The sequence below is a fragment of the Haliaeetus leucocephalus genome, unplaced genomic scaffold, assembly GCF_000737465.1.
Source record: "Haliaeetus leucocephalus isolate CR32 unplaced genomic scaffold, Haliaeetus_leucocephalus-4.0 Scaffold439, whole genome shotgun sequence".
NCBI classification, from domain to species: Eukaryota; Metazoa; Chordata; class Aves; order Accipitriformes; family Accipitridae; genus Haliaeetus; species Haliaeetus leucocephalus.
The window spans coordinates 4,256,074-4,267,277 of record NW_010972875.1 but is presented as its reverse complement, the minus strand read 5'-3'; the positions used below and the strand labels follow the sequence as shown (position 1 = coordinate 4,267,277).

Below are 11,204 nucleotides of genomic sequence, written 5' to 3'. Positions count from 1 at the left end.
AAAGTGCATAAAGGATTTTCCTCAGAGTTATTTATGCAGTTATTTCACTTATATTTCAACTTGCATGTTCAGTACTCATGGCCTTATTAATAACGACCGGGTCTGGTACAACTTGGGTGCCTATTGCAGAAAGCCTTGAGGCTGATTATATACAGTGCTAGAATTGCACATTTCAAAGGTAGAAACTCTAAACACTTAGCTCAGGACTGCTGAGGACCACTGACAGAATTAGTCTACTTTCCCAAACAAGCAAGGTCAATTCTTAAAAAACACAAAGTAAGCAGTCTAGAATTCAGGTAACAGATAATGTCTAGAGAGAAATAAATTAAAAATACAATGTATTCATTTGTTTAATTATAAATAGTTCTAATACATTTTTTACTATTGTAACTTCCAACTATGTTTCTTACACCTTCTAGCAAAGACCATATCTGGCAACACAGCCTATCAGAAGTATAAAAAGCCAAAAATGCCAGGTAACTTTTAATAAGCACTACCATAAATATCTCCCAGATTACATCTGAAGATACTTACAAATAAGAGAACAAGTGTCAAAGTAGGGAAAAAAAGAACAAAATTAAAACAGAGGAAGTTCAGTGAAATCTCTACACAGTAATTTCTTCACAGTAACTTAACATACTCTGGCTACTGACATACAGCTGACTCCACTGAGGAGAAAAACCTTATTTTTCTGAAGTGCAGTTGGTAATCACAACAGTGGCAAAAAGCAGGTTTCCAGGTCATGGTACTTGAGAGAAGGCCAGCGCCTATTTTAAAGAATTTATCTCATAGAAAAGAAGAACTGTGAAACAATCACACAGTTGAAATATTACAATTAGTTTACGGTTGGCAGGTTCCACTGGAACAAACTCTTCCTAGCTAATCTTAATATCTCCCAAGAACCTTTAATGATATCTTGAAAGAAACTAAAGAAGTGCAAACTGACTGCAAAGGGACACAAACAGAAAAACTAAGTGTGTTGTTTATTTTCAGGCAGCTACATTTGCCTAACTAAGCCTGAAGTCTTAAGTTCTGAATTGCAGTAAATATACTCTGACAGACTCTCCTGTGTAATTTAAGTCAAGTAGCTTTTTAAAATTGATTTTGCCATGTAAATTTTTGTCTGCAAGTCTAGCACGCTTCCAGAAACAGAAGCAGTGCTAAGTCCAGGAAGCCTACAGCAAAAGTAAGCAAGGTATGGTGCTGAGGTCACTGCAATTTCAGAAGCTTTTCAGCCCTTTACATGACTTCTTTTCAAAATGGTAGCAACCTGATTTCTTCTGCCAAGGCTATAGTATCTCCAAATCCACATGACGAACATCAGGATTCCGTTGCTGAAATAAAATTTAAAAAAAAAATTTAATTGAAAATATTCAAACACATTTTTGCACATGGATACAAATAATGTATTTCTGGTACGATGTTGGCAGCACCACTCTAGGGACAGAAACTAAAACTAGGATGTTTATCAAGTACAATAAGCAAGGACAGACATGCTCTTGAGCACTGTCTCCTGATGACCAGAAAAGGCAGTCATGACAGGACTGTATTTGTCTGGCAGTCAGTATACTTATAGTTCTGTATTCATGCCAGAAAAGGTAAGATTAACAGACACAATATAATTATAAAATTAAAAGTGGAAACAATCCTTTGTTGCATCAACCAAAGGATCTTTAAATCACAGAATGAAAAAAAAATGTAATTATTAGAAAGTTATGATGGGCTTAAAAGTAAGTAAACACTGTACTGCTTCAAAAAGAGCAAAAAAATGTTGAATAAAGCCCTCATCACACACTGATATACTTGATACAATGCTAAGTACCAGATTTTAAAAAAAAAAAAAAAAATTGAAATTTGCTTCTTTACAACCAAAACAGAATTCAACAGCCCGTAAATAACCTGACATTCTCAGAATACAGTAACAAAGACACGATCAGGTCTCATTTCACAAAAATATTGTCCTATAGTGGTATAAAATTGAACAAAATACATAACAAACAGATTAATGGCAAAGTAAGGGTTTGCTACTGGTCAGAATTTAATTAATTATACTATAGCAAGAAAATCTGCATTAGGATTATTGACCTCTTCCCCTCTCCCATATTTACAAACAAAATCCCCAAAAGCAGATGCAGTCATATTGTTTAAAGTATATCACTGAACAAGGACTCCCTAATAAGCAGCTCAATTTTACCTTTAGGTCCTTCTCAAGTCTGTCTACTTCAGCTCCCAGTGTGTCAATGATATTCTCACCATGCTTAAGCATGAAGGCTTCTAATTCTTCAAGAGTTTTCACTTGTTGAATTTCCTAGGAAGAAATCAAATTTAAGAGGCTGAGATGATGGAAAGAAAAGAAACGAATAACACTACAGAGGGTCCTGACATATTTCAAGTGGGGAAAAAAAACCAACCAAACAAAAAAAACCCTCCCAAAAAAACAAACACCAAACACTTTTCAGCTTTTGCCATTTCCTTTCAAAATGTCATCTGTTCTTATATCTCATAGACACAGAAGAGTAGCATCTATTCAATGAAAACAGCTGGCTTATCATTACACCTGCACTTGATATAAAACCTTCTCTCTTTAATGGATTTCCTCCTGTACTTGATATAAAATCACCTTCTATCTTTAATGGATTTCCTGCTTTATTTTCTAAGTTTAGAGAATTCCATTCATTTTCTAGAAGTTTCTGGGGTATCCCTTGCTCACAGCAAGGCAAAGCAGGGTACCCTGTGTATTCTTTCCTCATTTTCATACATTCTTGCTATTCCATTACACTGCTTACTCCTGGCATCACATTATCAACTCATCTGAAAACCCACAAGGATTACTATGAATGCTGCTGTAAATACGGCTCCTCCATAATATCACAAAAAACTCACAAGATACTTGTTAGGAACTCAGACTAGGAGACCCACAGCATACAAGACAGAAGGAATGATGTTACGGAAGACAAGATGCTACTATGCTCCTCCCTCCAAAAAAACCACAGACACCAGAAACACCAAAGCAGGTATTACAGCATTGTCATGAGCTTTCCCTAGAGGTCTCGCACCAAGTTGGCCAGAAGCCATTTGCCCTGTAGTATCTCAGCCATCGGCAATACAGCTGCAGTATGTTTAGAACAAATAGGTTACTGCTAACAGAGTAATTATTAAATAGCTAATTCTTCTTGTGTATATAACTACAACACGAGATCAATTTCTTCCCTCCCTCCCCATTACTCCAAAACTGAGGAGGAATAATGTAATTGGAGAGAGCTTAAAAAGATATTCCAACCACAATAATCCATGACTATGATCACAGCAAGTCTAACAAGAAAAAGAAATGAGATTAATCTGAATGACAGAATTTCAACAAATATTTCACAACTTTAGAAAGAGTAATGTTGATAGCAGTGCCAGCTGAATGAGCTAGTTATTTGAAAAACTATAAATCAAAAGGCAAGCACTATGTCTGCTCTTGACTTCGTATGGCTGAGTCCTGCTAAAAGTGGCTATCTTTCAACCATGGTTTTATAGCTGACACGAGGTTACTACATGAAACTACAATGACCTGTGTAAGAAAACAGTTGCCAACCTAGGAACAATCAGGAAGAACTTTCCCAACAATACTATTTGGAAGAACCAGGGAAGGCTGTATGCAATCGCCAAAGGGAACAGTGGGTAAAGAACAAAAGCTAACAAAACCTTTGAAAAGAAAAGCAGCATATTAAATAGCTGCAATGGCAAAGCGACTGAGACTTGGCAATATAAAACCAAGCAAACCTGCAGTGCCTCAGTTGTACAAAGCTGATGGCACTTTTCATCTCAAAAATGTATCAAACTGAAATCCGACACATGAACAGATCACTTACTGCACTACATATATTATATACATACATTCTTATTTTGACATTAAAGGGCAGTACTTTGTAAAAACTGGGACACTGACTAATGGTTTAAAAAATTGCAGTAATTTAAATGTAAACTCAGATAACTTCTAAGTAGTGTTTAACAGACAGACATAGAGTGCAGACATCTGACATCTACTTTTCATTTTGAAAGCGCAGCAGAGAAAGAAATCTTGTAGGTACACAAGCAAATGTATATAGGTAAGTTACTGATGAAAGCGAGTAAGCAAGCAAAACATTTTGCCCACTTAAAACTCTCCTTGTAATTTAGATAATTTAGTCTTTACTTCATAGCTTTGCCATGTAGAATCCAGCTGAAAGCAGTTTTGCATTTCTATATTGAAGAGAGGGATTAAGAAAAGCTACTCTGAACGACACTAAAATCAGAGACAGACACTTACTTAAGGATGGTTAATTGTTAAACGCTGTCAAAATGCTAAGTCATGTGATGCAAGCAATCCATATTCAAGCCTAGTCTGAATGGCAGAATCTGTAAACTGTAACACTGCATCTCCAGCACCCAAGGCAAACGGCTCTGCCAAAACAGATGCTTATTCTCAGGTGACAGGCTTCCAGTTTTAACTAGGGATCTTGTAATTCAGTAAAAATTTATTGGAATAACTATGTTCTCATCAAAATTATTTTGGACAAATCTGTATTTTCTAACAAAAAATTGAATTTAAAAAAAAAATTGGTCCTCCTCCTACCCAGGCCCTACTCAGCCCGGAAGTGGTTCTATTTCAGCAGCACATAATATGATTCCATGTACAGATATTTAACACACTAACACAAAGTAGAAACATCTGCAATCCTTGAAAATTAATAAGTGAAATATATGTCACCTACTTGAAAATCTTGGGTTTAGACATACTTGAAACTGGAAAGTAAATATCAAATATTGGAAGTTACAAAATCATTTTTTTTAAACATACTTGTAGCAGCTGTTCAATGTCTTGTTTTTCCAGGTAAGAACGAGTAACAACCCGTCCATCAAAGTCTACTTCTGCCTTGAATCTCACTTTGCTCATTCCCATGTCTGTGGCTTTAACATCATGAATTGCTCTGAAACACATAATTTTTAAAAAAATTGTAGAACATAAAACAAACTACTAGCTAGTTCGACTTTTGATATTAACAATATCGTCACAGTAAAATGATCCTATAATTTTAAAAGGCCACTGCCTTTGACTAACATATCCTCATTTTGCCACCACACACTTCCATTAAATACTGATTTATATTTAACTGGTTATACCACCTCCACAGGTATCCGCTACACCAAAACATCTAGAAATGGCGCGCTGTAATAAAAGACAGACTACAAGAAGCACTGCAGATTTAGAACTAGACCAATAGTATAAAAACAAAAAAAGACAAAAAAAAACCCAAAAAAACATCCCACAATAGAATGTGAGAACTTCCCTATTCTGAGTTAAACTTTTAAGTTCAACTTAGTTGCTACTATACAAAAGTTTTTGTGCATGTACATATACAGGACATGGTAACAATCTTTAAGTACCCTCAGTTCTCATGTAAGGAACAATAATCTATTGTCAATTACTGAAAGCACACATTGCAACTATAGAAGTGTCCTTTCCTATATAACTACAATTTGTAAGGGCATGGCCTTTTGGAGAATTTTCTATCAAAGTTATATTTGATATAAGAAAGTTACGGATACTGTGTTTGGAACTCATTTTTGATCGTATTGAATTATTGATCACAACTAGTCACAATACAGCTGTTTGCAAATGCTGAACATAGATATTTATTTAAAGGTTCCTAATAAATAGAAGAACATGAATGTTGCAATATGTTTATCTTTTGGTCCTTTGAAAAATTCTGTTTTTCCATAGCATAGTTTTGTTCCAGTTTGTTATATTCACACATCACGGAGTTTATCTAAGTAATAAACAAAAAGCCCTCTATTTTTCAGGGACAAAAAGATATGAAGCAAACTCAGGACCCTGACATACTGTGGTGCATTTCAACAGTGGAATGAATATAAAATAAAATAACAAAATAAAATACTCTAGGTTTTTTTTCCAATTAGATTAACAGAAACTTAGTTTATCTTTAAGGCTAAGTAGAATTTAAAGTAGCCACTGCAGAGTAAGTTTCCACATTTTTCCATCAAGGCCAGGAAAAAAAAGTGGATACTAAAATACGGGACATAAATCACAGAGAAGTTTCAAATTTTTGAAACTATTTCTTCTGACATTTCCAAAGCAAAACAAGTATCTGACGTCAACTATAAAATATTCCAAAGACTTCGGTTTTATTAACAGAAAAATGCAATCTTCATAATTTTTAAAATTCTAACACAAAATTTAGATTCAGCAATAAAGCTCACTTGATGGAAAGTTACTAAACTTTTTTTCCCCATTCATTTTACTAAGTTGTGCATTTTCAAAGCATCTTTAAATTTAGCATGCCCTTTGTCTTAAGCAAATTTACTCTTCCCAACTAGAAATGTTTCTTCTCATCTGAATGTTTACAAATCTGAACTAACTTCACAGGCAGTGCAGGAAGAAAGTGGAAGGCATATATTTCAGAAGTAGCCTGCTAGAGTGAACAGCCGACAAGGAACAGGAGGCTGAAATTTAAGATGAACGGTCACAGGAAATGTTTATGGAATATTTCTTGTAATACTCAGGGTGGAGGAGAGGTAAGCACATTAAAAAAGAAATAGAACATGCACTAAATATAGAAACACCAAAAAATACATCTTAGTAAACATTTAAGCAAATTAAAAGAACTATCAGTTTACTGGTAGCAATAAAGAATTTCCAGCTCCAATTAAATTTACACAGCTATTCTGTGGGAAGCTACCAAATCGTAACAGTATTAACTGGAGTAACCTAACTGGCAAACTACCTTCTCACACAAAGGGTATTTAGGATAACGGATGTGGTCCAATGAGGGTTACTGAAGAGAATTTGAATCCATGTGATTCAAAAATGTTGAAGAAATATCAAGTGCCTATCAGAGCTAAGCAATAAGATAGCAAGAGATATTTGAGATTCTCATTAAGCAGTAACCTGATAGAATTCAGTTGAATGATGCATATTCTGTAAATGTGAAGAAAAAATGTCTACCTTACTGCTTATAATCTGTCCAAGAAAGATAAGACAGTGAGTCAGGAGGAGAAAAATCACTAATAATTCAAAAATACAAATGTGTAGGCTACAACTTAAGCTACAAAGCTTTCTTATGGAAGCTTCTGGATGGCTAGCAGGCAATTCAAACTAGGGAAAAGAGCAAGTTTCACATTAAAGGAAGATTTGTCAGAGGATATCAAGTTACTGGTTTTGAGCCATCAGTTGTAATACTTTTTTTTTTTTTCCTCCAACCAGAATAACAGATTTTCCAGCACAACAGTAGCACCATTACCCAATAGCTGTTACAATGAAGTAAAAATTAAAAAGATGAAACTGTCACTAAGAATAGTTTATGCCTAGGGATCCATGATTACATTCCATAAGAACAGAATCAGGACAGTCTGTACCACATCATATATTTTATTTCACAGTTCTGAAAGCCTAATCTCCTACACTTCAGTTAAGCTGAACACAAGAAAGAGACACCAAAGGTGGGAATGAGAGTTAAGAATGGAATGTTTGTATAGCAAAAAACCAAATCAGATAATTTTCCAGCTGAGAACAACTCTGACTGAAAGCCCATTCTGGATCACAAATGAAATAAGGGCTACAACTAGAAATTACCAAGCAAAATGAAAAGAAAGGGGAAATAGCCATGAGCCTAAGAAAGAAATTATGATGTCCAGCAAACTGATAGGAGAAGCATAAAAAAAGGCACTGTATGTGATACAAACCAACATTTTTTAAGTATAGCAACACCAAAGGACAACCTGGAAACAAGCCTGCTACTAGATGGAAATGGTAAAATTGTTACTGATGATACAGATTAGGCAGAAACATGCAATAATCATTGTCGTCTTGATCTAAAAAAGCAAAACTGTATTAGTACAACAAAACATTTCCCTATTAGTAGCAGAGAAGCATATTGGATATTTAAAAGGAAGAAAATGCTTCTAATTCAGCAGGCTCCAAAAGTTGCATTCAAGAGTAAAAAGAACTAAGAATAACTGTGAAGGCCAATTAATTTTTCATCCTGCAATACTGATGAGAATTCAAAACAAGAGTAGATTAACAACACTGTGCCAAAATTTAAGAACAGCAAATGAGGCAATCCATTTAACTAAAGACAGCTTCACCTGACAACCCAAGGAAAAACAGTGAAAAGGGTAGGGAAAAAAATTATATATTAAGAGCATTAATGCCAGTCATTAAGGTTTTAGGGAATGTAGGTCTTGTCAAACTGCCCTCTGTTGAAAAAAAAAATAAATAAATAAATCAAGATTTAGCTGGGGAAAAAAATCAACACCACAGAGATTTATTTTAGTAGCACAGCAGTTACTATTGTCTGATAAATTAAACACTTCATAATTAGCAGTGGAACATGATGTTCAGGCAACCTACTGCTAGAATAGTAAGCTAAGTGGTGGTGGTGCTGACAGGGGCAGGGGAGAGTGGAAATCAGACCTTCTGGACCCTTTGGTCAATTTGGATCTAAAATACCTTCTGGTGAATACTAAATGATTCCCTAATATATCCCCTTCATATTTGGCAGAACACATCTGAAAATAAAGATTGCAAACCCTCCCTGAAAGAGCAAGGGAGGACTGTTCTGGGAAGCAGCAGCTGCAAAAAGGATTGCATTGAGAACTCAGATATAGTTTGATAGCTTAAAACCCTGAAAGGTTGAAATAAAAAGAGCAAATATGAGTCACAGCTTCAGAAGCAGACCAGTCCTCAGGAGCTTTTTCTTTTACATTTTGTGTCACTAGAAAAAAAAAAAATGTAAGAGTAGGACATACTACTACACAACTCCATTTAAGAAAATGGGATTTTGAATGTACAAGAAAATGCTGAAACTCTTACAAGCCCAAAGCTATGTGATGAAAATGTACAAGTAGCCTTTTGAAGAAATACTTGAAGCTAAAAGACTTCCTCATTTCACAGAAAAAAGTTGAAAACAAACAAACCAAAAAACATAACTAACCAAAGGTTGGAATACGAAAAAAACATTTAGAGTAGCTTTTTCCCAAAATTTTGCCTAGTTACAAGCAACGGTAATATACATTTACACCTCAGAGAATTCTGAGATCAAGACCCAATGCCTTATTAGAAGATGTAAGTTAACCAAGCTCAAGATATTAGGCTTGTTACAACAAGAACTTGGTCAAAGATGAAGTGTACGCTAGAAGAAATCCAAGTGGATAATGTAATGGATGTAGGAAAGAGATCACTCAAGACAAAAGTGCATACAGAAGGTCCTGCAAACAGTGTTATGAGAAGTACCTAAATGAGTTTCAGCCTCTAACCTTAGAGAAACGTGCAGTTTTTTTACCAAGTCTTCAGTTTTTTAATTTTTAAAAAAGCAGGAAGAATAAAGTTACTTTTGTTTTTAAAAAATGTCTACAGCAAGAAGGAGATGAAGTAAGTCTGCTCTGTTGAGAGGTTATAGCCATCTACAAAATGGAATATAATATAAAAGGGTGCTTGGAATAGGAGAAATTTTATGATTCCAGTCTGAGACAAGCAAAAGCCAACTGTGCACTTTGGAAAAAAGAACTACAGAAGTCATGTACAAATAACCACGTGAACTCACCTAGTCTAACACAGCACTGTTGACACATGCTCCTCCATTTAGACTAATCCAGGGCCACCACAAATACTTTAACAGAGTTTAGTTACTGACACATGAAAATTCTAACACAATTCTGTTCCAAAATAAGAAAGGAATCTTGTTTAGCGTCTGGAATGAAGGGCATGTTGTTCAGACCTGTTGCTTGCAACTGAGATGATGCAGCACTTTGTTTCTTTCAAGTATTCTGGTGTTAACTAATGAGCTTGGGGTTTTTTTTCCAGAGCTCAGTAATGACTATAAATAAAAAAAAAAAAGCACTAAAATATTCCAGCTGATTTACACAGAAATATATTCCTGAATATAGAATAAGAAGAAAACAAAAAGGGGTTTGCTTCTAAATTAAGGTTAACAGGGTTAAAGCTAAAATAGCTCCTTAAAAAGCATTTAAACAAGATTTCATAATTACAATAAGTTTATTTCACTACAAATTGCAGATTTCTGAAGAGAAATTAGCATTAAGTTCATTTTGTAAGCATTTACCATGCAGAATCTATTACATCATAATACTGCAGCACTCAACTGCCAACAGCTACAGAATTCCAGACGCTGAATATTAACAGTAACAGAATTAAATATTTAAAGTGCTAATAAACTATAAAAGCAACATTACAGTATCATGTAACCACTTGCATTTCATGCATTTGAAAATAGTTTTGTGATGGCTTTCTCATTAAGTCATTGTCAACTCCTGTAATTAGTGTAACTGTTAGAACATATTTGCAATTTTATTTCAGCTGTGGAATATGAGAGGTACGAGTATGCACTTATCGAAATTTTTATCGCAGAAATAGAAGTTAGTAATAATTAAGATTCTAAAAATCTCAATACAGAAGAATCCACCCTAAAAATAATCAATTTCACCAGATTTCTCTCATTTAAAGTGCTTGAACTATTTTTTCCAAATGTTATTTTTTTGCTTTTTGTTGTTCTTAGTAGAGACTGAGCTGTAAAGATTCTTACCTTACTACAGGATCACTTTCCAGTAACTCAGTGAGGCGCTGCAGTTGTTCAGGCTGAATGGATCGTCCCAGAAGGGCTTCAGTGTTAGTGTAGATTAGAAATGCTGACACAGTTCCTAATAAAGTTCCAACACCTAGAGACCCCACACTGTCATAATAAGGGTTTCCTAAACAAGACATGTCAAATTAGATTCACAGAGCATTTATAAAACATAGCAGATAATTCAGATTTCACACTGTAAAGAGTACATAGTTTTGGGGGCTTTGGAGGGGAAGGGGTGTTGGGTTTTGGTTTTTGGTGGGCTTTTTTTGTTTTGGTTTTGGGGTGGTTTGGTTTATTTAATGCACTGGCAATTCTTTCCTACTGAGGAACAAGATGAAACTGGAAGAAAACAAGTTATCTCAAGATAAAGTTTCAAAAGTCCCTCCTGTCCCTCAGCCACTCCTGTCTCCTGCAGGACTAATAAATGGTAAACTCATCAGCTATTTGGGTTTCTGTGTACAGATTTACCTTTATTAATACAAAATTATATACACCTAAACACAGGTAGTAGCACAAAAGTCTGTGTTCTTTTATCAGTAACTCAGAAACTTGCAAGTATTAACCATTTCTGGAATA

At 34.9% G+C, this 11,204-nt stretch overlaps 1 protein-coding gene across 4 annotated transcripts in view; it reads right to left on the bottom strand.

The window, feature by feature from the left end:
* Window positions 1–349: 349 nt before the first annotated feature.
* SLC30A9 (solute carrier family 30 (zinc transporter), member 9) overlaps window positions 350–11,204 on the bottom strand; it is a 34,950-nt gene continuing 24,095 nt past the window's right edge. The window contains exons 14-17 of one of the 4 annotated variants that reach the window (XM_010574474.1): window positions 10,587–10,752; window positions 4,826–4,955; window positions 2,195–2,308; window positions 350–1,334 (exon numbers count right to left, since the gene is read on the bottom strand). In XM_010574474.1, the coding sequence (XP_010572776.1) occupies window positions 1,290–1,334; window positions 2,195–2,308; window positions 4,826–4,955; window positions 10,587–10,752 (455 nt within the window). In that variant the 3' untranslated portion in view covers window positions 350–1,289. Of the gene's footprint in view, window positions 1,335–2,194; window positions 2,309–4,825; window positions 4,956–5,967; window positions 6,053–9,587; window positions 9,861–10,586; window positions 10,753–11,204 lie in introns of those variants that run through there. The other 3 variants (XM_010574472.1, XR_774808.1, XM_010574473.1) reach the window with 3 other exon arrangements.